The sequence below is a fragment of the Lathamus discolor genome, chromosome 4 (assembly GCF_037157495.1).
Source record: "Lathamus discolor isolate bLatDis1 chromosome 4, bLatDis1.hap1, whole genome shotgun sequence".
In the NCBI taxonomy this organism is placed as follows: Eukaryota; Metazoa; Chordata; class Aves; order Psittaciformes; family Psittacidae; genus Lathamus; species Lathamus discolor.
The window spans coordinates 52476263-52504175 of record NC_088887.1 but is presented as its reverse complement, the minus strand read 5'-3'; the positions used below and the strand labels follow the sequence as shown (position 1 = coordinate 52504175).

The 27913-nt window shown below is 39.4% G+C and overlaps 1 protein-coding gene across 1 annotated transcript in view; it reads left to right on the top strand.

The window, feature by feature from the left end:
• Positions 1 to 27913, top strand: part of SHROOM2 (shroom family member 2) — a 130300-nt gene that overhangs the window by 29065 nt on the left and 73322 nt on the right. The window contains exon 2 of the mRNA XM_065677471.1: positions 22144 to 22295. Coding sequence (XP_065533543.1) covers positions 22144 to 22295 — 152 coding nt within the window. The remainder of the gene's footprint in view (positions 1 to 22143; positions 22296 to 27913) is intronic.

Genomic DNA, 27913 nt, shown 5'->3' with positions numbered 1-27913 from the left:
ACCTGTGCGGATGAAGGATGTTAAAAAGGATCTCTGCAAACAACTCCTACCCATGCAATTGTAATTAAAAAATACTCTCCTGTTCTTTTAAGTTCTTGGTATCTTGATTTTTGAGGCTTTATAACTTCGATCTTTCAAGTTTTCAAAAAAAATCAAGGGAAGACAAATTCACAGAAATAGTATTATTTTTTATTTGACATCTAGGTGAGATGAACAAAGACTCGTTCAAATTGCCCTTTTTACTCTTAAGCAGAGTTTTATCAAGTTCACTAGTGATAATGGTGAAGTATTAATGTAAAATAAGACTTCCCAAATGAGCAGTTTTTCTCTTTCATATATCTATTGAGTATTACTTGATCTCATTTTTATCATTGGAAGGGTATATTCTTGGAATACCGTTGCTGAAGGGGGAGTAGTTTTGTAGGTGTATGTGCAGGATTATCTGGCCCTTTTCTAGCTCTATATTGCATACATGGTTTTGCTTTTTAATCTTTCTAGATCTCTTATTTTTAACAAGTTGTCCTTGGCCCATTGCCACCCATTGTATGCATGGAATTCTACAGCTCTCATGAACATCAATTTGCTTAGCCCTCTTTAGCTGATTCAGTAAGTACAATATCCATATCCCTCCTGCTGTGTCTGAACAGCTGTGCTGCAGGCTTTGGTTAGAGTTAACATTTCATTTACATCCTTTTTTACCCTCCTTCCCCTCCCAAAACCGAAGAAACCCCCTAACCTATAATAGACACTCTGGCCTGCTCATTTATGAAAGAAATTTTAGGTGCTGTGTAGCATGCCTTCACATCTCCATTTCTCTTTACCCATTCACATTTGAAATCAGGTTTCATAAAACAGAAAAGTGCTGTTTTGGCAGTTTCAGTGATTAGTCCACTATCTGCAGTAGAAAAATAGCATGAAGAGATAACTGTCAGACTTTCTCATGCAGCTCTGCTAAATGTCTTAATCCTGGCCTTGAGAGCCCTGTTCCCAAGGGTGAGGGACTGCTGGAGTTGTGCTTTCAAACATGTTGAATTCCTGTCTTCTGCATTCAAACTGCTTTAAAAGGCTGCAAATAATGTTTCCTGCAAAGGAGGCACTTGTGAGCAATAACCTAGAACATCTTCTTTTCAATATTAATCTGATTACTGTAGGACTAATTGACTTGAAGCAGTTGAGAATCGAGAAGCTTTAATTTCTTGTTGTCCCCTTGTACATGTAACCATCAGGATAAGGAGAGAAAAGGTATTTTGAACAGGTCAAGTTGTTTGGAGTCATTGTCTCAGTCACAGTGCTAGTATGCACTGCATGTGCATTGTTGGATTTATTTTCTGCAAAGTTAAATATTTGGATTGAGAACCCCCCAAAAAATCCCATTTTGTTGATTATGAATTGGGTATTGCAGCATGAGATTTTTTTTCCCAGGAGTGTTTAGATTTGTTTTGCTTGTTTATCCCAGGCCATTTTACTGGGAATGCTGCATAGGTTCTCTAGGCTTGAGGGTTGCACTATTGTAGTGGTAGAAATGCCCTTCTATAGTTTTAAGAAAGCATTTCTCTACTTTTTCTTTGATTTTTGGAGACACGCCAGTGACATATATGAGCAACATTCACAGTTTTACTTACCATGAAACAGGTAAATAGGGCAGTGAAGCTGGGATGTTGGAAATAAATTTCATTTCAGGGAAAGCTGTCTGATTGTTCTGCCTGTTCTCTTTCTGCCCACATACTTACTTGCTTGAAGGAGACTGTAGCACAGAAACTTGAGCCAGGATTATGTTGGGATAATCATTCAACCTAGCAACTCAGTTGGATTGAAGCTGGCCACAAGTTCATTTGGCATCTGCTGTGATTTGGGATTGAGGAGCATCACTTCAAGAGACCCAGGAGACTGCAAACTAGAGAAATGCCTGAGGTTGTAGCCAGGTTATGCTATGAGTCCATGATCTCAGGATCGGAGCAGGAATGCAATTTCTTACCCTAACTGTGTATGTGAATCCATGCTTGGGGGCCCTTTCTGTGCTAATAGCGTAGCAGAGGAAGCTTTGAGAGTTGACTGTACAGAAGGTGTTAAGAGTTGAACCTGCCGATTAGTATCTCAGCTGTAGACTTACTCCAAGTCAGGAAGGGTGTAAAACAAAAGCCATCACTGCTTAGAGTAAGACTACCTCTCAACATTTCTTGTTGTATGTTTCTCTTGTATGAGAGTTGTAGTGAGCCTCTCTTCTCAGTCTGTTACTGTGCTGAGTTCTTGATCCACAGTTTTAATTTCAGTTTCATGCTTATTCGAAGGTTTATCAAACATTTGTTTGCTTTCTACTTAATGTTGTAGTAGATGCTTCTTGTGTTCTGATGAATCACGGTGCATTTTCTTGTCTACTTCCATTGTAAGTTCTCTGGGTGAAGAAACAGTGTCCTTGAACTATACTATTGCAGTGTAGACGCATCCTGGTGCTTGAGTGTGGCTCTAGAAGACCATGGTGGTGCAAGGTTTTTGTTGTTTGTACAGTTAAAGTTGCGGACAGTCAACTCTTACTGTATTAGTTTGCTACATTTACAGTATATACAGGTGCATGCATGTACATGCATACAGTTTGAAATGAGGGAGAAGGGCCCCTCAGGTGAGGATTATCTGTGTGTGAGTATCTTCATCACTCCTTCATATTTCTAATTGTGAAACAAGCAGTTACTTAGAAAATGGAGTTCTAGCCAAATAAGTAAAGAATGTAAAAACATGAGGTGTCAAAGTCCAAGAGCCTGACCCCTTCAAAAACCAAGGAAGAAAGAGCTATGTAGCTGACTTTTCTAGGATTATTGATCTACTTTCATGCAATGTAATGCTTGTCACATGAGGATTCAAAAGGCTTTACACTCACTGCGGCTGAAATTTTATTCAGAGAACCAGCTCTGTGGCTTGTATTTAAACATCTGCAGATTGCACTAAAGGGAAAAAATAATAACATAGTGTGTGTGGCATAATTTACTTGGTTATCATAACAGGAATTGTGATTTTTGAAAGAATGCACAGGATTGGCAGGCACAGGGCAGTTACTGAAAATTAAAAAACTGACTTGGAGTTCGGAAACAGAAAAGCGAAAGGACTTTTCCTCTCTCTTCATGACCTTTTCATTTGACTACTGGAAGAGAGAGTGTCAGTGCTTTAAGGAACAGGAAAGGAAGGATTTTTGAGCAAATTCTCTTAAGACCTTTTATTTTCAAAGAATGTTTTCTTTAATGGGTATTTTCAAGTAGAGTATTTTGACCACCTTCAGTGTTCAGCTTTCACAATTGTTGAGATTTTTAATGAAAGGAAGAACATAGATTTCAAATCATTAGGCGTTTGTGTGTTAATTGTGATATATAGTCTTTTCTCTGCAGGAGTCCCAATAAATCTTGAGCAGAAAGTTCAGGGTTTATTTTTTTTCTTTTTTGTTGTTGTTTTCATTTGTGTGGATGTGTGACAAAGGGATCTTTTAATAAGGAGAAGAGAGAAATTAAAGCAGACCAGTCTCATTTATTCTTAAATGTTTGAAGGTTTAGACCTAGGACAAGAATAAGTCTTCCGTCCATTGTGACAGGCCTTGGATTTTATGGATTTTGTTGGCCCAGGAAGCCAACCGTATCCTGGGCTGCATCAAAAGGAGCGTGACCAGCAGGTCAAAGGAGGTGATCCTGCCCCTCTACTCTGCTCTTGTGAGACCTCACCTGGAGTATTGTGTGCAGTTCTGGTGTCCTCAACATAAAAAGGACATGGAACTGCTGGAACAAGTCCAGAGGAGGCCACGAGAATGATCAGGAGACTGAAGTACCTCCCGTATGAAGATAGGCTGAGGAAGTTGGGGCTGTTCAGCCTGGAGAAGAGAAGGCTGCGTGGAGACCTCATAGCAGCCTTCCAGTACCTGAAGGGGGGCTACAGGGATGCTGGGGAGGGACTCTTCATTAGGGACTGTAGTGACAGGACGAGGGGTAACGGGTTAAAACTTAAACAGGGGAAGTTTAGGTTAGATGTAAAGAGGAAGTTCAGAGGGTGGTGAGGCACTGGAATGGGTTGCCCAAGGACGTTGTGAATGCTCCATCCCTGGCAGTGTTCAAGGCCAGGTTGGACAGACCCTCAAGTGACATGGTCTGAAGTGTGGTGTCCCTGTCCATGGCAGGGGGGTTGGAACTAGATGATCTTAAGGTCCTTTCGAGCCTTAACCATTCTGTGATTAAAACCTGCTCTGTGACATGACTTGTTTCATAGGCAAAACAGAAAGTGAAGTGAACCATCTATCTCCACAATATAAATACGTTCCTCCTGGGCCCACAAGTCCTGAAGGGTTAAGGCATTCCTTACAGCGCTGAGTACTACTTCAGCCCCTGCACCTTTACAGGCTGTAATACAGATAACTACAATGTACAAAATAGCTTTGTATTTATAAGTTGATGAGCATTGTGGAAAGTACAGTCACATCTGAAGCCATATGGGATCTGGGCTGCAGTAAACTGCTTAAGTTACATAGCTCAGATGAGAAAGCAAAATATTAATTGTACACTGACAATAGTTGAGTGTGCTTATAGTATATAGATCCCTCTTAAAATACGGGAGGGCTACGACCTCACATTCCAGAGGAGATTAAGTAGAAAGCATCAGTAAAAACCATCTGTAATCAGATTCTCTGTGCAGTTTTTCTTTTAGTGCTTTTGATCTGAGATGAAGTCAATGAGTGATGTGAAAGTCGCCTTAGCGGAGCATGAAACTTCCTAACTTCTTGCATTTGGCACATGTTCAAATGGCTCTGTGTGGGGTCAGTTGTACTTTAACCTTGCGCTTTAGGCATGTTGCTAGAGAGTCCAAGCACTTTTATTTGTCCTCTTCTTTCCTTGGTTAATATTTTCTATCTTAAAAGTGAAAATATTTAACAGAATGACTTTTTTTTTTGTTTTGTTTCCTGCAACTCAGATGTAAAATGTCATGATCCAGATAATTATTTATTTTTTTTTTTAACCACTTCCAAATTCAAACTACTCTGTTAAACCATTTCAGTTTGGGAGCTGGCCAAAATTAGCTGAGGGGTTTCTTATCTAGCCTAGTCATTCTGCAAGCATTCCCTCAAAATTCTCCTCGAGGTCAGAGAAATTAACTGGTAAAATCTTGCTGTGTCTCAATTCTGCCTGCCCAGCGCCTCTCCGAACTATGAATTTAATGGGAATGTGTTCTAACATTAAGTACTTTGGGTAGTGATCCTATTTTGCTCTTGCTCAATGCGAAGAAATAGCAAGTATGTCATAATATTGCTTTCATGCCAGTTAAAGCAATAGGTGTTGGATGTTTGTGGTTATTCCATACTATGGGACAGAGCTTGATACAGTTTTGTGTAGCAGTATTGTATTTATCTGTCTTGTGCAATCCGTAAAACTTCCTTTAAAAAAAAAACCAACCAGAAGTGAGCTTTTTATGACTGGTGTCATGTGGCAGTTTCCGTGAGGCTAAAAGAAAACTTGTTAAATGTCAACATGTTTAGACATTACCCAAAAATAATTCGTTAATGCTCTTAAAGGTTGCCAGTGTGTCCATTTAACAACGAGGGGTTTTGTCTCTTCAGCCCCAGACCAACTGCTGAAGAATATGCCTCACTTGGAGTTACTTTGCTTTCCTTCCTTCTCTCTACTTAATTGATTTGGATCACTTTTTGGCTTCGCACACTGCTTAAGTCAAAGTGGTGTACAGTAAGATTCATACTTTGCTACATGCCTTCTCATGCTACAAAAAATGTTAGCTGCTTTTTTATCCTACAAAGCTCCTTAAAATGCTCTTTTGCACTTTCGTTCCATTGACTGAGCAGACGGGCAGATTTTGAAGGCTGGAGAGTGGTTCTGTATTTCATCTCTTCCATCTGTTGGTTTGTGTAGCCTCTGGGTTATGATCATTTGCAAACAATACAAGCCATTGTAAATTTGTCAGCCACAAAATGAGAGAAACCTTAACTCAGATTTTATGAGTTGTAACTTTTTTCCCAAAGACAAGCTGCACATTTGATAAGCTTTGGCAAATTTGTAAATATTTCAACCCTATTAATATTGCAGTAGTATAAATATTTCAGTGGAATTTATGCTTGAGATAGTTGTATAAAGGTACACTGGAGGATAACGCTCCAGTGTAAAATTGTTATGCTTGGAAGCAAAGGAAAAGGTCTTTACTTTAGGGTGAAAGGGCAAACTTCCTACTTAAAATGTTTTTCTGTGCTGTAATTTGCTGGAATTAGAGCCTGAGTGTTTCACAATGGGTATGAATAGGGTGGGATGGTTGAGAGTGCCTTCAAGGAGGCACAAGGCCATGTTTGGGACCTTCTGTACAGCACCATGTTTGCACAAATAGGAGCATAGCTTGCGAAAGCATCTCATGGATCTCTCTGCACCCGTGTGCCTGTGAAATCCCAGGGACACGTGGAGCCAGCTCTCCTGCTGGTGCGCTTGGGCTGGTGGGCAGGAACTCTGGGAGAGGAGGTGGGTGTGCAATGACACCAGCCAGCAAAGGCCCTCTCACAAGGACCAGTGGGTTTGGTGTCTGGTCCTGTGCCAGGAGGTTGCTTTGAAGAGTTGCACACCAGCAGATGGCATTACCCTTGTTTTCCCCCCTTCAGTAATAGGGCAGCATAAAAGCAGACCTGTCACAAATGAATTTCTGTTGAGGGCATTTTTAACTTTGTGTTCTTTTTCCCATTTCCACACCCCCACCCCCCCTTTTTTGTTAATTGGGGAAATAGCTGTTACTTTTGAAAAACCTGGTTAGCCTTATAGGTTAAGGATGATGCTGCTCTGAAAGCAAGCTAAATATTGGGGTTTTGGAGTTAAAAGTAACTTCTTCCACTGTGTTCTTAAAATAATGTTTTATGTTGCAAAATGGAGTTGCTTTAAAGGTGCTTCTTAATGTATCATGCACTATTCTGAAAATATCCGGGAAGTGGATTAAAATGTCACTTTTGGTGTTATTTTTCTTCTGCTCAGGATTTGCGTATGTGCTGATAAAACTTACGTAGGAGTTCTTTAATCAGTAAATGAGCTGCACTTTCCTGCTTGTCATCTTGTGATCGAAGACTCAGTTTTCTAAATGGGTATTTTTTTTTTTGTGCTGCTTATATTTTAAACCCTCTTGACAAGCAGAGCAACTGTTGTGCTCCTTGTGCATATGTATAATTAACAAGCTGCTTGTATTGCCTCCTAATCTAGATTATCATCCTGGAGAAAAAAAATGTTCTCCTTTCACAAAGAGAAGAATGAAAGGCAGAGGTGCAACCTAATGCCAGCCAGAGGGACAGCATTACCAGTTAATAACACTATTAGGAGAAGGAGGCTTGTGTTCCTTATCATAAGGCCATTTTTTATTAAGTTGCACAATTCTCAAACTCTGCCAGTTTTTCCTTGTTTGCATTTGACAGGCAGGCTGTAAGAATCCTGCAAATGCACATTTGGTTTAGTGTAAAGTAGGCAATGTTTCTATTAAGCTTTGAACTTTAAATTTCCTGTTTGTAGGAGACTTTTTAAAATTCCATTTTTACAGCTTTAAGCTATTTTAGTGAGTAAATCATTGCATCAAGTATACCAATTTACCAGTTCACTGTCTTGTGCTAACTTCTTGGAAAATTGATACTGAGATAGGCAGCTATAGTTCTGATGTTAGATGATCTTGCTGGCTCTGTGGCAGCAGACTGTCTGGTCCTGTATCTTTAGAAGATCATTGTAGAGAACTTTGCATGTGTAATAGAGTTTATGCTGCCTCTGTTCCTCTGGAGATTTGTTTACAGTGAAGTAATGAATGGGGAAAACTAGTAGCCTTTAATGCAATCCACACTGTAATGGCTATGCCAAGTAGGATTGAAAGGGTGAACTTTTGAAGCAGAACGAATACTCTTTGTAGACATTCTCTCTTTTTGTGTTATTCCTAGTAAGTTACTATACAAACATAGCTGTGTATTGGACCCCAGAAGTGCTTCAATCACTGGTGTTAATTAATAATGAAACCAATTGAGAGGCCTGTACTTTTGCATTTTGTGCCTCACTGATGAGCGGGTAATACGATACTCCCAATATGAAATGAAGTACAGCAGTATTCCAGAAATAGTATATGGATATTTCTCTGGATCACAGCCTTTAAACTTCATGGAAGAAGCACTGTACAAAAGGAGTTCTAAAACACAAACAGGAAAACAGTGAAGAATTCAAAGGGCGTGTACTAAAAAGATAATGCTTTCAGAATGTTAATTCAGATTTTGAAAGAGTCTTGAAATACAAGTAATAACTACAGTAGATAACTGGTAAGGGAAGGAGAAGAGAGGAATTGGTATTTGTAATGAGAGAACTATAAGTAGAAGACAAAAACTTGTGGTTTGGATGACAACTTGAAAAATGCAGTCAGATTTTATTTGTAAACTTAAACTGGATGATGGCCAGACAAGGAAAGACATATGACTGATAACTGTTACATAGTTCTGAAATCCTTTATGTAGCCAGCCAGTCTCTCTGCTTCATGTAAATAGCTTATATATCACAGTAAGATTTCTGCTTTTCTGTACAGGAGCATTAAACTAGCGGCCTAGAAAATAAAGCAAGTAAGAAGGTACTGTATAGTAGATACTATACTTGCTTTAACTAGTAATGTCCATACACTTGAGAAAGCTTCATGATTTTTTTTGTCTTACGGTTACTTCATACAGCTTGGAAAATAAAGTATGTGAACACAGCCAGGAGTCCCTGCAGCTTTCCTCAAATAATGAAATGGGGATTTTAGGTCTTTTATTGCACAGTTATCTAACTTCCTGCACTTCAGTCTCACTCATGCTGTGGAAACCCCCCAATTTAAAAAGCTGCAGTTCTTTCCTCAGAGTGGCTCAAAAAGAGGCATCAACCACAGCCCACATTGGCACAATACTGCTAATATCTGCTGTGTGGTACTGATCCAGACCAACTTGAATGGACTACTGCTAGCCTCTCTCTCTGTCTTGGAAAGAACAAATGTGGTTTTCTCCATAGTTCACTACAAGTGAAGAGTATTGTTCACCTTACTGAGAGAAAGCTGAGAGTTTTGGGATGTACTCTCAGAAGGCACATCTGCACCTCTAGAGACAAGGACAAAACCCAAGGACGCCAGTACAACTGTCCTCCAGATTCACATAGCTGCATGTCTTTCTGGTGTGTCTGTGTGGCGTTTTTCTCTCGCCAACGTGCATTTGAAGGTACAGACCCATGTTTCTGAAACACTAGATGTATGTAAGCAGGAGGAACTAAGACCTGAACTGAGGCTTCTCGTAGTCCTTAGCTATTCTTGTGGTAGAGAAACTAACAACAACACAGGAAGCATGGGGATAACTGTCCAATAAAAAAACCAGTGGGTTTGTACTGGTGTCTGTAGCAAGAGGCTTGCAATCATTCTTATTTTCCATAGCTTTCAACTTTGCTCTGTAGTAATAACGCACCCTTTTAATATTAAATAAGCAAAAGCTCCAAATCTACTTTTAGGTATACCATTTGTTGTGCTTGTTCAAAGGAGAATTACAGTTCTTGGCAAAAAATAGCAAGGTTCATCTTCAAAAGCTATAATGGCAAATATTTAAAAAATTAATTAACCAGTCTTCAGGTTCATAGCTGGGCCAAACAAAAAACTCTGGAGGCTTACACATTGGTCATCACAGTGTCTGATGTTTACCTCTCAAAGTCCATATGCAGTTTGTAGTAATTAAGTGCTTGAAACAGGTAATCCAGAAACCTCCCTGTGTTAAGCAGGAAAGTACTTAAAGAAGTATCCCAACATGAACATCTAAACAGAGAAATAACCTGAATTCTCCTCTTTCCATTCAAAAAGGGAGTCAGGACTGCAGTAGCAAAGCAGATTCACAAATCACAAGCTTAGGGTGAGCTCCTGTTTGTTCCCTCCCCACCCCTTTCTTTTTTCCTTAATGTTTCTGAGTTGGAGATTACTAATTAGTTTCCTTTTAAAACAAAGGCAAGCTATGCAGCAGCAGAAGTCGTGCTTGCTAGTCTTTTATGTTCTATCCAAATGTTGGGATGGTTGTCTAGAAAATGGGTGATGTTTCTTCCTCTGCTTGGGGTAGTTTGAACTCACACCTCCTACGGCTGGGAGACTGCCCTAACCACCAGTTCACAATGTCCCAGCACCCAGTTATGCTCCTCAACTGCAGTGCAGAAGCAGCCCCCGGCTGGTAGGGCTGGGTTGAGAATACAAAGAGAATGTGATTTATTTCTTTTTTTCCCTCCCCTCTTTTTATTTTTTTTTTTTCTTCTCTTTTGCAGACCATGACTATGGTGGTTTTTGGGGAGAGGTTGAGTGGGCAGGTTGAGGTACAGATTTCAGCTCTTGGTATTCATGTCTATAATGAGAAACATAAAATGCATAAATACTTAGGGAAGCAGGGGGAAACCAGCAATTAACTCTTCTCTATGAATATGCCACATATGTCGGATGTTTGGCTGCAACAACATCCTTTCCAAAGCCCCTTCCTTGTAAGTTAAGATCAAAATCTGTTTCCATTAGCATTTAAAGAATGGGAGATACTCCGTCACCTAAAACCCAAATCTATTCAGCTGCAGCCTACTCCTCAGCATAACTACTGAGAGACAGAGCCACCTGGTGATTACCACTCTTTTTCAGCGTCTTAAAGTGCACCCACTTATTCTTCGCGCAACTATGAGGAATTCCAGGAAGGATTTACTGGTTGGTAAAAATGAATTCGTTCAGACAAATTTTGAGGCTATTTTGAGAAACAGACTTTGGTATTAAAAGGCTTCAAACTGCCTTATTGGAAAGATTGTATAAGACTAATGTACAGCCTGAACTAAGCTTCAGCTATAGGTTTTAAGATTCAGCTGGGAAATGATAGACAACCAGTTGGATGATGTATTTACCTAAGAATGCAAGACATTCACCAGGTTTCTAGAAGTGGTGTGGTACAGCCGTGCAGGTAGCTGTGTACCAGTGAAATCTAAGCCTGCACAGTCGGTAATCAAGAATGATGGCAGGCATGAAGAAAATGTGGAAGGTATCTTCAGAAACAAAAGTGTTACTGGAATTACATGCCTCTAAATGCAGCTTTTATTTAAAAAAACCCACAAAAATAATTTTTGCATCCTCACATCCCTGCTCATTGCAGGGAGGTTGGACTAGACAACGTTTGAAGGTCCCTTCCAACCCAAACTATTGTATTCTATGATTCTGTGAGTTTGTGATGCAACTAATGTAATGATGATCATAGTCTTAGCTGTATAACAGAATCCTCACCAGATACTGTGGTTTCCTGAATCACAAAATATCAAGTTACACCGCAGAAGACTATTCAGCCTCTTTCCCCAAAATAAATGATGCAGAAACCTGTTGCCTGTTTCATTTGGAAAGCATAAGGCTTTCCAGTTGCTGATTTAGTCAAACCTTCAACTTTTTTTACCTTCATAAATAAAATCTTAATAAAAGGTTTCCCTAAAATTTAGAATATAAAAATTACTGAATTTGAGAGCATTTAAATACAGTGCAAACAAAATTTTGCAGCATGTAGCTGTTGTAATGAAGTATGCAGTTTAAATATCTGAATATCATTCAGAAGAATAAACTGTTTCTTTGTAATTTTTAGTGATTTTGGAGGTTCTTGTTGAGCTCATTGTGTAGCTAAATCCTGTTATACTTTGTGACCTTATGATCTTTGCAGGAAGAGTTTAAGATTTGCTTTGAAATTTCAACCTCCAAGTTGGTGTTTCCAAAAATATTCCTCCTTTGTGACTGAATCTCAGCCTACATGCATAGATCTTACACATAAAATAAAATTCCAGCTTTTTGTCTAGGTAATCCTTTGCACTTCTCCATTTGAAGAATCAGGTCTCTGCTCAGAATATGCTTTTGGGGGAAGGCAGGTTGTGGTGACAGGCTTGAGAATGAAAGGCAAGTTTTGAATGTAAGTACTGCCTACAGCAGGTAGACTCTCCAAAAGGTGAGATTGCTTTTCTCTGAAGATGGTCATAAGAATATGCCTGTGGGAAATTGTCAGGAGTATCAAACAGTGGGCTAAAATACTGCTTTGCTCCCAGCTCTTGCATACTTCAGTGGTAGCCTTTAAAGACCTGTCTTGTCTCAAAGGAAAACAGCTGCTTCGTGGTGTTCATAAATAATACAGACAGTATCTTGTGAGTTCCACAGAATACTCAGTTTCCTTAACTGTGCTACAGATTAATTTCAGAACATCAGTACAAGCAGTCTTTAATGGTCTTCCAGTTATCAAGATGTGCAATTTCAGAATCTCCTATGCAGTACAGTATTCAGAACAGTCAACCTCCTGGCAACGCTGACATCCTAAGCTGATGTGCTAAGACATGAATTTTTCATTAGTATGGTTGCATACTGCTAGACTACATGATTCTAAGGAGCGTTCGTGTTCACCAGCCTAGGCAGCAGTGGGAGACGTAAGCCATACCTATGTTGACCTGCGCAACAGGGCAGTGGTCTGTCCACCAATGTGGGAAAATATAAATACAATAACAAATTTTCTCCTGTTGTGCAAGAATTATCGTGCAAACATTCTTCCCCGAAATTCCACTCATACTTGAGCAAGTGCTGCCTGGTGGAGTTGTGACTTGTGCTGCCTGAACAGGATGTGTCTTTTTAGTAAGTGCGTCTGCACATATGACACTTCTGCCAAACAAATACAGATGTTTGTCAAACTGAGTAGTTTTGTCATAATTAAATACTGCTTTCTTAGTCAGGAAAAGCAGTTAATTGTGTGTGTAATGTTTTGATGTTTCTTTAAAACTTTTGTTTTAAGCCGTTGGAGTAATGTGCCTGCTCTTAGAGCTGATTATGTCTGCAACATGTGTTATACAGTGAAGCTTTTGAAAATGAGGTACTAATGGAAAGCCAATTTGGAAAATGTCCATTTAGAGTAGTAGGCTCACTCTGATTTCAGGGTATAAGAATTCTCCTGTGCTGCATCACCATTTACTACTAAATCCGTGCAGCTTTTTGAAGCTCCTATCTGTATGTTTTGTGTAAATTTCCATTATTTTAATCCAGGCGATTTTAGTGCATTAGTTGCTAAGTCATAGCACAATCCTGTAATTTCTTAAGAAAAAGGTAACCTTTGTCATGTGAGTATGAATTACATGACCTAGTATAATTATCTTATTACTTAATTACCTCTCATCAATCCTAGGAAGAATTAGACATTTAAAGTAGAGAAAAGGTGGCAAGACACAGAGATGCCAAAAATGCTCGCATATCTAATTCCTATGGTAAATTTTTCATGAGGAAGGGAATTATTCTAATGTGCTGTGATGACATTAAGTAATGGAGTTGTAAGGAATAGTATATAGAACAAGTGCACAATATGAAGTACCTGAAATTTTGAAAACCCAGATCTGTTTAGAAAAAAGGAATTTTTTTTTAATAAAACTTTATTTATGTTTAATCTGAATTATTAAGCAGGGGCAACAGAGTACTGACAGTTAGGGGGAAAAGGGCAGGATACCATAATGTTAATGATGCCTAGGGGTATAAATAGCTATAAACTAGACCCTCTCCACAGAACTGGAATTTGCTCTTTTCAAGTTCATTACTCAGAACAGATTTAAGATGTTGGTGCTTAATTCTAGTTGCGTGAGTGTTTCATGCGCTGCTTAGATGAGTACTATTTAATCTTGTCAATAGACTGCATAAAAATCATTGGGTAGACTTTTTATTGGCATGCTTTTATTATTGAAGCAACATGAGAGATTTACATTGTATTAGCAGTCTGTCTCTGTAAGGGTGGTTCCTGATGTCTTACCATACCAGTCAGCTGAGATCCTGCAAGCTGAAAAGGTAGAATAGTTTGGGCAGAAACTGCCATGCAGTCCTTTCTGCAGCTTGCTTTGTGAACCTTGTTTGATAATTTTAGAAGCAAATGTATTGCAGTTCCTGCCCTAGAAAAATATATTTAATGCTGTATTTAGCATTTGCTTTCTTCATCCTTTTGAATTCTGGGAGAAAGTGGAGTAGGTGAAACTGTCTACTGGGACACTAATAAACAAGAACAGAGGAGGAACTAAGGGCAAGGTTACTCAGACCTTGGTTTCTGTAACAATAAGCATTTTTGTTTTCTTGAGGGTCATCTCTCTAGCTTCCGAGTTTTTATTGCTTTTTGAAAGGGGAATTGAAATTACACACAGAGTGTACAGCAGAAACATGGGTTTGCTAGAGTGGCGACAGATTCAGCCGCATCTATTCAGTGTGAAGTACTACATACTTATAGTAAAGGGGGTTATATAATTTATATAATGATGAATTAAGACAGCTTTAGGGTTTGTTGCCTATTTTATCACCGGAGTGGGGGAGGAGAGGAGTCTTGTTTGAACTTTTCTTTAAATATTAAGTTGTTGAGGAAGATAGTGGCAAAGGCAGGCTTCAGTCTGTAATTTGGATGCTTTGTGAGTCTGAATATCAACTCTGAACAGGGAACAAAAGTTAATGTGGAGAACTAAGTCTGATGTCAAATTTTAAACCACTCAAATTTTAGGAGGAGCCTGACCTCTCTTTGGAAGTGGGGGAGTTTTTTGGGTGGTGTGTTGTTTTTTTTTTTTTTTTTTTCATTTTCTTTTTCTTTTTTTTTCCTCAGAGGAATGGATAAGGGAATGAACAAGTAAGATGTGTTTTAAAATTCAGCACCTTAGTGATACTTTTCTCTTTAAAGCTGAGTAATACTGCAAAGGGGAAATCTTGTTGAAGAAATTGCCATCCATTATTATGAGAGCAGGTCATTCATTAATGCTAGGTCTACTGGATTGTTGCTTAGACATGTAATGTTATGTTCTGCTTGCTCAACTATGTAGCAGTGAGTTCTCAAATGAATATTGCAGCAGTAACTATTTAAAATTACTTTTACGTTTGTGTTAAAATCAAGTTTTCAGGAGTTGATAAGGATATTCTTTTAAGAATTATTGGGGAATGTTCTATTTTCTTACTGCCTGAAAACAAGCATCTCTACTATGACAGAAATGGAAGGTCCCAAATAGCAGGCTTGACTATAACTCAGTGTGATTTTGTTGTATCATGTTAAAGATGGGCTGCTCAAGGGAAAGTATTTCAAATGGAAGCCTGATGCCATTTCTAAAATTCCTGTGGCTTTTGGCAGACCCATCACGGTGCTTTTTGAAATTAACAGGCAATGAAGCTCCTGTTGCTGGTTCTTAATCAGTGCTACCTGTGTCTGGAAGTGTTGCTTTTTTTCTGGGAGCCTCAGCAGTCTATAGACATAGGCATAGATGATTGACCGAATAAAATAGGTGAAATTTATTTTCAATAAGTATTCTATTGCTATCTACTTGGTCTTTCAATGTCTGTTTTGGAGGCGTGACAGAATTCTTCACAAACAAACTATAAGTTGATGAAACTTGACTTTTCCTTGTAATTAATGCACAGCGTATCTACATGACAGACATGCTCCTGTATTTTTTTTTTTTTTCTTTAATTTGTCAGTAAGTCCTACCCTTTCCCTGATGGAGAAGAGCTTTTACAGGCTGTTGGATTGCATTCAGTATGTTATTGTCAAGGGCACATTGGCAAACTGTGACATTATTTTCCTGGGATGGACAGGAAGGCCGAAAGATAAGCCAACCTTGTTGAAAGTGTAAGGTAGTGGCAAAGTAAAAAGCCTTGAACCTTATGATCGTAAAGATTACATTGTCAGGTCGTATTTTTCCTCTTGGAAGTCTGTTCCTGTTATCAGTTTGAAAAGATAAAATGTGAGTTGTTTCTATGCATAACCACTCTTTTTGTAACCATTCTTATCATGGTTCATAGTAGTTGAAAGTACAAAAATGTAGATCTATAAAAAATGCTTAATGTTAACCGTAGAGATTACATATATAAACAACCTATATATATAATCATCCATAAGTAAACTTGCACAAGCAAACATGGATAAGCTAACCCTTTCAGCAAACTTCTCTGGTAGGAGGTGTGTTAAAATAAGTAAACTGCACATAGAGAAAGAAGTTCTCTTTTGGCCTTCTGGCTATATTTAATTTTTTTTTTCTTTTTCGTAGTACACGTATGTGCTACTTTCATATGCAGGTTGTTTTGTCATTTTGGAGAAAAGATAGGAAGGCTTGTTTAAAAGCAGTGCAAGATGGGTTCCTCTGGGTTTGAATGCCATTAGCTGCTGTGAAATGCAAAACCAGACTCTTGGGTAAAAGTAAATGGGAGTTATTTCTCAGTAATTCTTGAGTAAGAAATGTGCAGCTTGTCTGGAGGAATGCTATACTAAATAGCAGCAGCAGGAAAATACCTAGATATTGATGAGGTGCTAGGAAAAAAAATCAAAACTTGAGCTATGCTTTGAATATGTTACACTGGTGTGAGGGAGGGACTGGGGTTCCCCAGGATCAAGACCACAACAGCTGGCTTCTTCCACTGCGTCTGCTTGCAATGACTTCCTCTTCCACTCTTGTCTTGGCCTTACTCTTAACTCTAGGGTCCATTTTTGTTTTGCTCTTGCCTGGATTCCAGCCTGGGGTTGTCAGGACTGTAAGGGCTAGGAAGCTTCTGTGACTCACTTGTGCTACCCTGAAGGGGTCTTGCATAGAAAGAGCCCCAAAAACTACAGTTTGTAGCTGTTCAGTTACTCTATGGAGTTGATCAGCAGGCCCACAGGCCTGCTGATGTGGGTTATGCAGGCTGAAAAGCTCTGGATATGCTTCTAAATGCTACTGTGGTAAACCGGACAGTGTTGGAAAAATCAAATTTTATTTAGAAGTTGTAAAATGTTCTGTCAAAGCTTAGGTACTAATAGCAAAAATCCATCCCTGACACTAAGCAGCACCACCTTGCTTTTCCTGATGCATTACATCTATACTTTCAAAGCATCGAGGTGGTGTGTTTGGGATTTTTTTGGTTGGTTGGTTTTTGTTGTTTGTTGCTGGTTTTTAATTCTAGTACAAGTGTTCAGTGGGGATGAAATGTTTCCAGCTTCTATGGCTGAAACAATGGATTCACTTTGAAAAACAGTTTAAATCAGAGTGACAGATGTTTATTTTTAAAAACCTACAAATCTACTTTAAGTCTCTCTTCCTGATACTTTTCATCTGGAAATTATCGTTGGTTTCTGGAGGAGAAGATTTGTTCAATTTTTAACTTCAAATCCTTCAATTGGTCCTTAATTTGCTGACCTCACAATGGCCCTGTGATACAAATAGTCTAAGATACAACAACAGTATCCTCTTAGAAATAGTAACTGATTTATGATCAGAAAGGTCTTCTCACAGGCGACTAGTAGGTACTGTTTTGAATGTAGGCTGAAATAAAGTATTAATCAGTTTACGTATATGTATTAATTTTTAAAAAGGAAAATGATGGGTGTTTTGCCATACTTGCAAAGCACTTTGGTTTGAGGAACTCTGCAGTTAGCTTTCGGCCTCAAGTCAAATTTTTATAGCTGAAATAAATCCTCCACAGAAATGGCCTAGTGGCAGTGACTGCAAGCCTTTAATCAAAACAGTAGAATGAACACAATTATAAAAATGGAATAAATACTTGAAGGACTGTAGCAAGAGGTACCTTTTCAAAATAGGATGCTTTCTTTAAAACAAAACCCCAAAACAACAACAAAAAACATTGCTAGTCATGCATCCAAATGTTTAAATACAACAGATAAAGAGCAATTAGAAGGGGCCATGGTAGACTCCATCTTACTGTTAAACTCTACCCTTTAAAAGATTGGTTTTTTAAGAACCAGCTGTTGACAGAAGGAAGGGCTCCTGCCAGCCTGACAGCTCACTGTTGGCGCAGCATGATGGGGGACGCTTTGAAAGGGCAGGTGGCCAAGGTGGGTTTCTTGCCTGTTCAGAGTTTCTGTGGCTTGGATGTTGGTTCCTCAAAGTTATGCAAATGCCAGGCTTGAAGTGTAAAGGCATTTCTGCTGTGCTTTAACTTTGTGCAAATCAAGATAATTAACGCTTCCTGCATTTTGCTTGTTCTGAGGATCTCAGATTGTTAGTGTTTTGAATAAATTCGTAATAGGTGCTCATAAGACAAACAGCCAGAATTATTTTTTGGCTGTACAAGAAGTGAATTACGATAAAATAGCTTCATGGCTGATAACAAAATGCTGATAAATGGCGCTGTTTTTTCCTGTGTTTGTCTCCCAAAGCTGTCCAAAGAGAGCAGGGACAAGAAACTGTCGTCATTGTAAACAAAACTAGATCTCTCCTGTGACAGGGCATTTCCCCAACCTGTCTCCTCCTTGTTTATACAGGTGCCTATAGAGGAATGTGGGTATTTCAAGTAAAGTGTCAGACCTGATAAACTCAAGAGTGAAGGGGTCACATTCTAGAAATGGTGCTCACCGTCAACACTGCAGCATTTTAAAGCTGCAGGTATAGGCCATTATTTTCCTTTCCTCGTGTATGACCAACACTGGGCATACAGACTTGAAAGCATCCTTTGAATGTGTTTGTGTATTTAGCTGCTGGGCTTTTCTCCATGGTTCAGCTCTTCCTCCATTTCAAAGTTCTCTCCTTTTCACAGGAAGAATTTCACATACCAGAGTTACATATGTGTTGTTTTTAAAATCACATACTTTTTTATCCTGTTATCTACATCTGCATCTTGTATAAGTGTCTCTTCCTGTTTTGTGGATATGATATTTTATAAGCAAAAATAAATTTTGGAAGACATGACGATTAATGTAGATACCATTGTGGCGGCAGAAGTCTGTGGCTCCAATCCTCTGTGATATAAGAATCCCAAAGTTTGGCTTTGCTCTTGGCCATGGGGGGTCATCGGGGACAGCAGGGTGAGAGCTGGAGACTGTCAAAACAGATGCTTTTTGTCAACAAACATCCTTTTCATCTCCTTTTGGAAACACATTTTCTTGGTAGCAATATCAACATCCCTGCCAAGGGTAGGAAGTCATGGTGTTTACTCTCATAGTAAAAGGGGTATGATTTTTTAATACGTATTGGAATCATGGTTTGAGGGCATTTCTAGAACTCTTCGCTTATTCATGGTAGGCAGTGTTAAGTATACTTGTCTTTTGAAAAGCTTATGTCCGCCATTTATAAGAAAATGTGGTGTTGATAGTTTTTATTTTATGTGCCTTCTGATTCCTGCTATTGCTATAAAAATGTTAAGATGTATACTTTATGGGAGTTCAGTTCCTGCAAGTACTACAGACTGATCCAGAGGCGTTGTTCAGGGTTATGTCCAGTCACATCGGCCTGCTGACAGCGACTGAAGTAGATCTCTTCTTACTGACTGTTCTTGGAGGACTTCATATTAAAATGACCTTCTCCATTTTCAAGGCTTCATTTTCAGCTATTTACCTAGTTTTTTAAGGGCACCTGAAATTCAGAAAGAAATGCGTGCTATTTATATAAATAATATGGGCTTGAAACTAGGGCTTAAATCCTGAGCACAGCATAGCTGACTCTGTAGGTGGGTATGTGAAATACATTTTTGGTTGAAATGTGTAGAATAGTTGTGAAATTTTCAAGTGTATTTGCTAGTTCTAAAATATTTATTGGTTTTGGTGTTTTGGTTTTTTCCTTCCAGTGGAGGTCTGATGAGATGGCAAGTTTCTCAAGGGGTGAATAAATAAAAACAATAAATGGTAAAACTAGTAAACAGGAAAAGAGAAAACCTGAGAGAGAAGCTGGAACAGACTGTCCAAGTTTGAGCAGAGGAAGCATGTTTTTGAAGAGGTCTTTACCTCGTGGATTTTTTGGCTGTGTTTCTTACATGCGTGCAAAGCCTAATGCCTTTTTTCAGTCATGACATAAGTACTTCTAGTGTAACTGAAGAAATTGTATTTTTCCTGTCTAACTAAACTTTCCCATTTCCACTTAAACACGCACTGCCAAGTGGAATCACATTCATACAGCCATTCTGGGATCTGAGTACAAAAGGTTTATGTTTAGGTTTGTTCAGCTCAGGGAGACTTTTACTGTGAAGAGATGTGTAGTTTTTATTCTCCTTGGCTGCAGCTGATACGGAGGCAAGGTGTTAAAGAAAGCCACTTGAGGTTAATGAGAACAGCTTCAGCTTTATGCTTAGGTTTTGATTTTGTAAATATTTTTTTTTTCTTTTTAATGTTGCTTTGGACAGCCAGAGTCTCTTGGAAAGCTTGTGCTCTGTGGAATGTGTAGTCTCCCTGCTGAAATTAAAACTCGGAGGGGGTAACGGAATACTCCCTGCTGTCAGTGCATTGCCAGCCTGAAGAAAAAACAAACATGCTTACTGGGAACAATGAACATTCCTTGAAACCCTAGGAGACTGGTTTGGGTTTTTTTTTAAGACAAAATAAAAGATCCTGGTTTTGTCTTCAGGCCTAGGTGGTACCGCACAGGGGCTTCTCACCGTTTATTATCAAGTTGGTGCCTTGCCCGGAGTGCCACAACTGGTTGGCATCTACGTTTTGGAGTGTAAAATGTGTGCTAAAAGATACTCCTACCCCTCTACCCTATTTGACCTCCTCCCTACAGTTCTAGTGATTCAGCTGTGACTTTCATTAATGTTTTCTCACTGCTTTTCTAACCTCTTGGGCTTCAGACCTCCAAACAGTTTACTAAATAGTAGCCCAGACATGCATCTGAACACTTGAAAGACGTGCAATAGTCTGTTAGGAAGCTTGAGATGCATGAGCCTCAGGTTGCCTGTTTCCTTGTTCAGATCTGACTCAGAAGTTCCTTGAATGGCAGCCACTCTTGACATCCCTGAATTGAAATCTTTCCTTGCTTATAAGCCATTTCCAGTGCTGCTCCCATGTTTTCAGCTTCACTAAAGACTGGCAGCGATAATTCGGTATTCTTGTAAATTCTTGATGTTCAGATGGTATGCAAGTGGGTCAGAGGGCAGGTCATAGCTTGAGAACTAGATATATAATGATGTAGAAACTTGCTCTGTCTTTAATTATCTGTGTTTCTATTAAGATAAGTTCTAGAAATAAAATCGCTTGATTAGTATTAATAATGAACTTTTTAGAATGGGATATACGGCTAAGCATTTTTCATAGTATTCTTTTTGGCTTAGACTTACAGGTCTGAAGATTTTTGAGAACATGTATCCTGAACTTGCATAAAGAGAGCTCTTATCTGCTTGCAGTGAGATTGCTGTGGTGTATGAGATCATCCTAATGTACTTTCATCAAGAAATATTGGGTTTTTTATTAGGTTATTTGAGTTGTACTTTTGTTCCTGGAGTGTTCCTAAAACTTGTACTGTGAGCTTCAGAATTCGTGCAGTTAAGTTTCCTCTGGATTTATCTTGTTGTTGATAGACTTTGGTGCCTCAGAAGATGGCAGTTCCTAGTGCCTGATGAAAATAACTTTATTTTCTAGACCAGCTTGTTAAGAAGAACTTGGGTGTTTCATTGCATGCCAAATTTCTGGAGTTGCCTGACTATATGATTGATACTGTTGGTTACCTTCTCTAGAGAACTAGATTTTAAAATGCCTGCCCAAAACTCTGTTTGCAAGCACGATTACCTGTACAGTATTGAAGACAGCTCGAGATCACAGATGCTTTTGATTCCCAAATTTCCATCAAGTTTTCTTGCTTTCTCAGGACACTTCCTCCCTTCCATTTCTTTCCTGTTCTAATTGTGTCTGTATCATTACTCTTTCCTTACACCATTTTTGAATCATAGAATCATGAACAGGTTAGGGTTGGAAGGGACCTTAAAGAGCATCTAGTTCCACCCCCCCCTGCCATGGGCAGGGACACCCCCCACTAGACCAGGTTGCTCAAAGCCCCGTCCAACCTGGCCTTGAACACTGCCAGGGATGTGGCAGCCACAGCTTCTCTGGGCAACCTGTGCTGGTGTCTCACCACCCTCATAGTGAAGAATTTCTTCCTAATATCTAATCTAAATCTACCCTCTTTCAGCTTGAACCCATTCCGCTGTGTTCTGGCCCCACATGCTCTTGTAAAAAGTCTTTCTCCAGATTTCTTGTAGGCCACTGGAGGTGGTAGGTCGGTACTGGAAGACTGTGTCCCCTGAGCCTTCTTTTTAAATTACTTTAAGCAGTTAATTATTGTATTCATTATTGTGTGAAACCAATACTGAAAGCTCATTAACTTATTTTAAAGGTGGCACTATGCAACCTCAATAATTCTACTATTTGATATGCTTTTTCTTCAGATTGAAGATGGGAGCAAAGCTGCAGCTGTGGACAAGTTACTGGCTGGGGATGAAATTGTTGGCATCAATGATGTGGGCCTCTCTGGCTTCCGACAAGAAGCAATCTGTCTGGTGAAAGGTTCACACAAGACACTGAAGCTTGTAGTAAAAAGGTAAGATTGTATTGTTCAGCTGGAAATATGTTCTGGGCTATAAGCCACTGGGCAACTAAATTTGCCAAGGCTTGGCAAGATAATGACTTTCATTCAGTGCTATTAATGTGCATATTGTATGGTGTTACCTCCTCCTCAAACACAGACCTTTTATGGAAGAAGATGTGGGGAGAGGTAGCCCATTAATCAGAGCAAAAACTAAGGCAGTATATTCTGTGAATACTGTTGCGATGTGGTGAGTTGGGACTCTGTTCCTTTCTGTCCTCCTGAAGTGCAGCACCTGAAACAGGCCGTCCAGCTCTCCCTGCTTCCCTGCCTCTGGTTTGCAGACATGGGCAATTCTTTTTAATGTGTTTTCTGTGCAGGCCAGTTGTGTTGTGAGGAGTGGGTTACATGGGAAGCATTTGAAAAAGCATTTTCCCCACTTAGTGAAAATATTTGAGGTCTGAAGTATTTCTTACAAGGTTTCAGTAAGGACTGCTTTCAGTCAGTTACTAGTGAAGGGGAAAAACTGAAACAGTTTGTCAAAACAGAACACATTTCTGTCATGGAAATTTTTTTGTTTTGTCATTTTGACTTACGACTTCTAGGTTCACACTTTTTTTACTAGCTTGAATTAAGTATAAGTTTCATAAAATAATTTTGACAAAAGTGAATAAATGTTAAAGTAGGTTAAATCTTGTAACTTCTAAAAAAACCCTCAAACCAGGAAATTTGAACAAGAAATTTTTTGCATTAATTTCCTACTCTGATAAATCAGAGCCTCCTAATGAATTTCTTTTATCAAGTTATACCTACCAGTCTTTCATTAGAGGATTTTGGATGCCTCTGTTAGAATACTTAAAAATAAATAGAAAAAAAATCACAGAACAGAAATGCTGAGAATTGGGGTTTGACAGGTATGATGATCCAGTCTATAAATATAACCATTGTTTGAGGATGTCTTAATGAGGACTGTCACAGAAGCATGCTTTTCACCTTTGGTTTAAGAAGGGCATTTTTGACAGAAGGAATTATGGGAAACTGAGTCTCTTTCACAGGTGACAGTTTATATCCTCAATAGCTACCAACAGCTACTTACAGAAGCTATCCCAAAATTTTTGTAGCACTAAAGCTAATAAAATGCATTTGCAGCTATTATAAATCATGATCTTCAGCAGTTTCAGCTTGCGCTGGCTATTCCAGTAAAAGCACTTTTGTTAGCGGAGGTTTCATCAGCTGTTTCTGTCACAGAAAGGGAGAACTTCAGGGTTGAGAAGTTTTATAGACATTGAAGAATCTGCCAAGACAGCTAGTCTTAATTACTATGAAAAGCTTCAGACCAAGTGGAAAGAGTCCCTCTTTCTTTGTGCTTTTCAATTTCATGGTGGTAACTTGCTCAGAATCTGTGAATTCTGATCCATCTTTGGAAATGACAGAAAATTTGATGCTGAAATATCCTCGAGAGAGACACAGCTATGCCATTCTTGTAATCCATGAGCACTTCATGCATGTGATTTTAGAAGAACTTTCGTACAGCTCATCAAGCACCGATTTTCTGCTGGGGATTTGTAGCCATTCTCTGTAGGCAACAGAACCCATTGCTATGCATGCCTGTGTGCGGTTTGGTGCAGAGGTGATAGATTTTCATCAGTCCTTTCTCATCTCTCCTCTTTTCCCTTCCCTAGCACATGTGCAGTGGGCACAAGCAACCTAGCTCTTTTAGCCAAGATGCTGAAATAGTGGCTGTTGTTGGGGGGGGGGGGGGGGGGGGAGGAAATGTCTGAAGTTCATGAAGACTTCCATAGCTCCCAAAACTGGCAGGAGTGTTTTGGGTCATTGACAAGCCTGAATATTAGATAAAATTTCCTAAAACTTACTGAATGAAATTAGCCAGCGTTTTTGTCTGTGGTTTTTCAACTTTGCTCTTTGTCTTGGAAAGTTGCCTTAGGACATCAGTCCTTTGACGGTCAGAAACCTTTTAACACCCAGTCTCATTTTATTCTTGGCCAGCTTGTTCTCATGCACTGCTGTCTGTGTGCTGAAATAGCTTTTCTTTTCCTGTTGGAAGTTCAAATGATGCAGGTTTTTATAAAAGCCTTGTTGCATGCTTTCTTTCAGAAGTTATGGTTTGAACAACAGTATTGTTTTGTTTTGTTTGCCCTAAATCTTAGGCTGAATTTTTATGAGTGCTTTAAACAGTCCTGTCTTTAAGTAAACCAGTTGTTTAGACTTTATATAAGCACTCCTGCAGGTCTGGATTGAATTGGATCAGGGAACTGCTCTGACTGCAGAATTACTTGGGGAAGTAGGTTTTCAGCTGAATAGGACCGCCACTTTTCAGAGGCAGTCTGCACTTTAATTAATTACAGCAATCTTGAAATGGCTGCCTTAGAATTTTTAGACTATTTCAGTCTTACTTAGATCCACCCTTACTGTTCCCTGGGGAGACTGAGGATAGTCCGACAGTTCGCTTTCACTGAGTGACACATAAGGTGCAAGTACTGAGCTGCAAGTCCTTGTAGCAGCTTTTTGTCGGCTTGCCTATGTCCTTTGTCTAACACTGATGCTTCTCTGTAGCATTAATTTAACATTTTAGTCCCTGTAGGTGTCAGTGTGATAATCTGAAGCACAAAATAGACAAATAGTTTGAAGTTCAACAACCCAGTCCTGAAGATTAAAAGAATCGTTGCTTTAATCCTTGCTATCTGTGAGAGTTAGCTTGGGAAGCCAAGATCTAGGTTTTGTGTTGATTCCCCCCCCCCCCCCGGTTTGTTTTTCTCGGTTCATCCTGAAGTGAAAAGCAAACTTATTTTAAAACTATCAAGATGTGGAAAAACGGTTTTATAACAAAATTATTCTGAAAATTAGAGAAGTTGTTTCCTATTAATGTCAGTAGCATTAATCTAGAAAAATCAGGTTTTACTTGTCACTGCTGAGAAGCGTGTCCATGTAGAATTCCTCCATATGGGTCACTCCTTCATGCAGTAATGCCACATCCTGGTCTGATACTGATCTAACTGACTGTACCTGGGAAGCAGTAGGGCATGCTGGTTTTGGTTGAGAAGTCTAATGTACCTACAGCCAAGATTAAGTGAAAAAGTTTTGCTATAGCGAGTAACATTTCATTCACAATAATTACTCTTGTGCCTGTGGCAAAGGTTTCTCAAGGGGTTGGTGTTCAGCAGTGGTAGCTGGCTTACACAAAATTATTTTTACCCACTCTTTTTTTAAAGAGCCTGATGCTTGACTTGCATAGGGAAAATAACATTGGTCTCTACATAAAAGTGCTTGCAGTGCTAAATACTCAGCATAAATGTGCTAGCTGTCACCACGCATGCTTTGCTGAATTTTTTTGAAATGTTGCACAGTTGTGGTCTAAACCAAATCAGGACTGTGCAACTGGCTCAACAACAAACATGATGTGTAAGGAGCTTGCATATATTAACGCTTGAACAAGTGCGGTGTACTCTTGGGTTTAGATTAAGAGGACTTGGGAGGCTTAGTGTTGTTTTCTCAAGTGGATTTGTCAAAACAACACATCTAAATTACATGCTAGTTCTTCAGTGTAGTTCTGAGTTGTTTCCTGAGTAGATTCCTTTTCTTAGGAAAAGGGAAAGGAAACTGCTTATGGTATTTCTTACAGGAATTGTATGTGAATGTCTTGGTTTTGAAAAGATGTGTGCATGTCTGTATATACACATGTAGAATTGCTGTACGTATTGATACTGAGGTGGTTACAGTATTCTGTATAATTTAGCTGTTCTGCATGCACTTCTAACGTAAATTCCCTTCTCATTATTAAATATAATCTCTCCTTTGCACAGGTTAGACATAAGTGTATACCACGAGTCCATGAAACTTTGGAATAATTTTTCACTCTGAATTCATGAGACACATTAAACTGTTAAAAATTGACACATAGGTGACGCTTCCATTTGTGGTTTATGAATGTTAAAGGGAGGGTGGGATTATATGGCCTTTGGGAGCCACCCTAAGAAGTTATGTGGGGTTGTCCTGCTGGCTGATTGAATCATCTGTTAGTGGCAGTAGAAACAGATGGGCAAGAGAGGAAGTAGCCGTGGACAATTTTACCCTCAGGGTCTGCTGATGACAAGAAGCTGGACTGTCAGTTTAACTTGACCAGCTCTGCATGTACTACCAGTGCCTGACAACAAGCTTTAAAGCTCTGGAGCTGTTCTGGGCACGTCACGTATGCATGCGAGTGGATGTGTTTTCTTTTCCTTCCCATAGCATTTGATTTTGGTGCCTTTATGTGGCCAAAGTGCAAGCTGGTTTTGCAATGCTGAGGTATCCTGAGGGACTGAGGAGGGAAAGAGAGGGAAAGCAAACACTTCCCATCAGAAGCATCATTTGAGTGCTGAAATGTACTGTGCAAAATCTTAGTAAGGGAAGTGAATGTTGTGCTACCTGAACTACAAACACCTGGACATGGAAAGTTAGGGTAATTTTTATTTGCATGGCACTTCATGAAGACAGCCAGCCATTTAATTGAAGCACAGTAGAACAAGAGTGCTTAATGAACGTCACAAGGGCTCCAAGGGTGTTCAGTATTGCCTCAGAGACCTGAGACCTGAACAGAAATCTGGGAATAAAAATCTGACAGTCGGTTACAGTGTTCAGATGGAAGATGACTGAAGTTTTGCCACGTTCTGAGTGGAAACATGCTCAAGACCACCAGTGACCTTTCTGCAGCAGGTACTGTGTAACTCACCAAGGGGATCCAGTCTTAACCTATCTGTGACTTGTGGAGCAGCTAGCTGTGCTCTTTGTAGCTCCTTGTGGCTGCAGGAGTACTCTGTGAAACTTGGCAATATCAGTTTGTGAGATGACTTGGGAACATCAGGGATTTGTGTTTCCTGTACAGTTAAAATATACCAATGGAGGACCACAAGTTCTGCCTCTTGTGTCTGGTCACTTGATAGTTCTAGTTTTATGGATACCAAAATAGTTAGTATAGGAAGCAAGTAGAAAAATGTATGTAGTTTTGCAGATTTTAAGCAAATATTGTACATGTTTAATCCACTGCTGTGGTTAAATATTGCTCAATAAACCAATGCATTTGTGGAGTACCACTGTTGAGTAGGATTAAAATCTATTTTGCTGATAAATTCAATTTCATTGCTTCTGGAGCTAGTGTTTGCTACAGCAGAACAAATATAAGTGATTTCTCTTTTGCTGCCCAGTAGCCATAATTCTTCCTTTCTAAAGATTGACCTTGTCCTTAACTGACCAAGAACAGATTTTTGTTGGGTTTTTTTTTTTTTCTGCAGTAGGGCTTTCCAGGGCTGTATCTGCATGCACATTCCATTGCTGTAAAAAGAAGGCAGGTTTGATAGCCCCTCACTACCCTTTTTTCTTGGAGTTAACAGGAACAGCGTGTACCTCTGCAAATCTTCATGATACACACTTTAGGAGGGCATATTTGTAACAGATGCGCACAGCTTTAAAGTTGAAGGCTTGAGCATTTCTGTGTGAGTGCATTCAGTGGAAGGGCTGGGCTGGTGAATTCCCTTTTTGCAAATTAACTTGAGAACTGGGTCAGTGTGCTGCTGTAGGCCCACTCCTCTGCTCTGAGCGGGATGGCTGGTTTTAAATATGTGCCAGATAGAATGGCC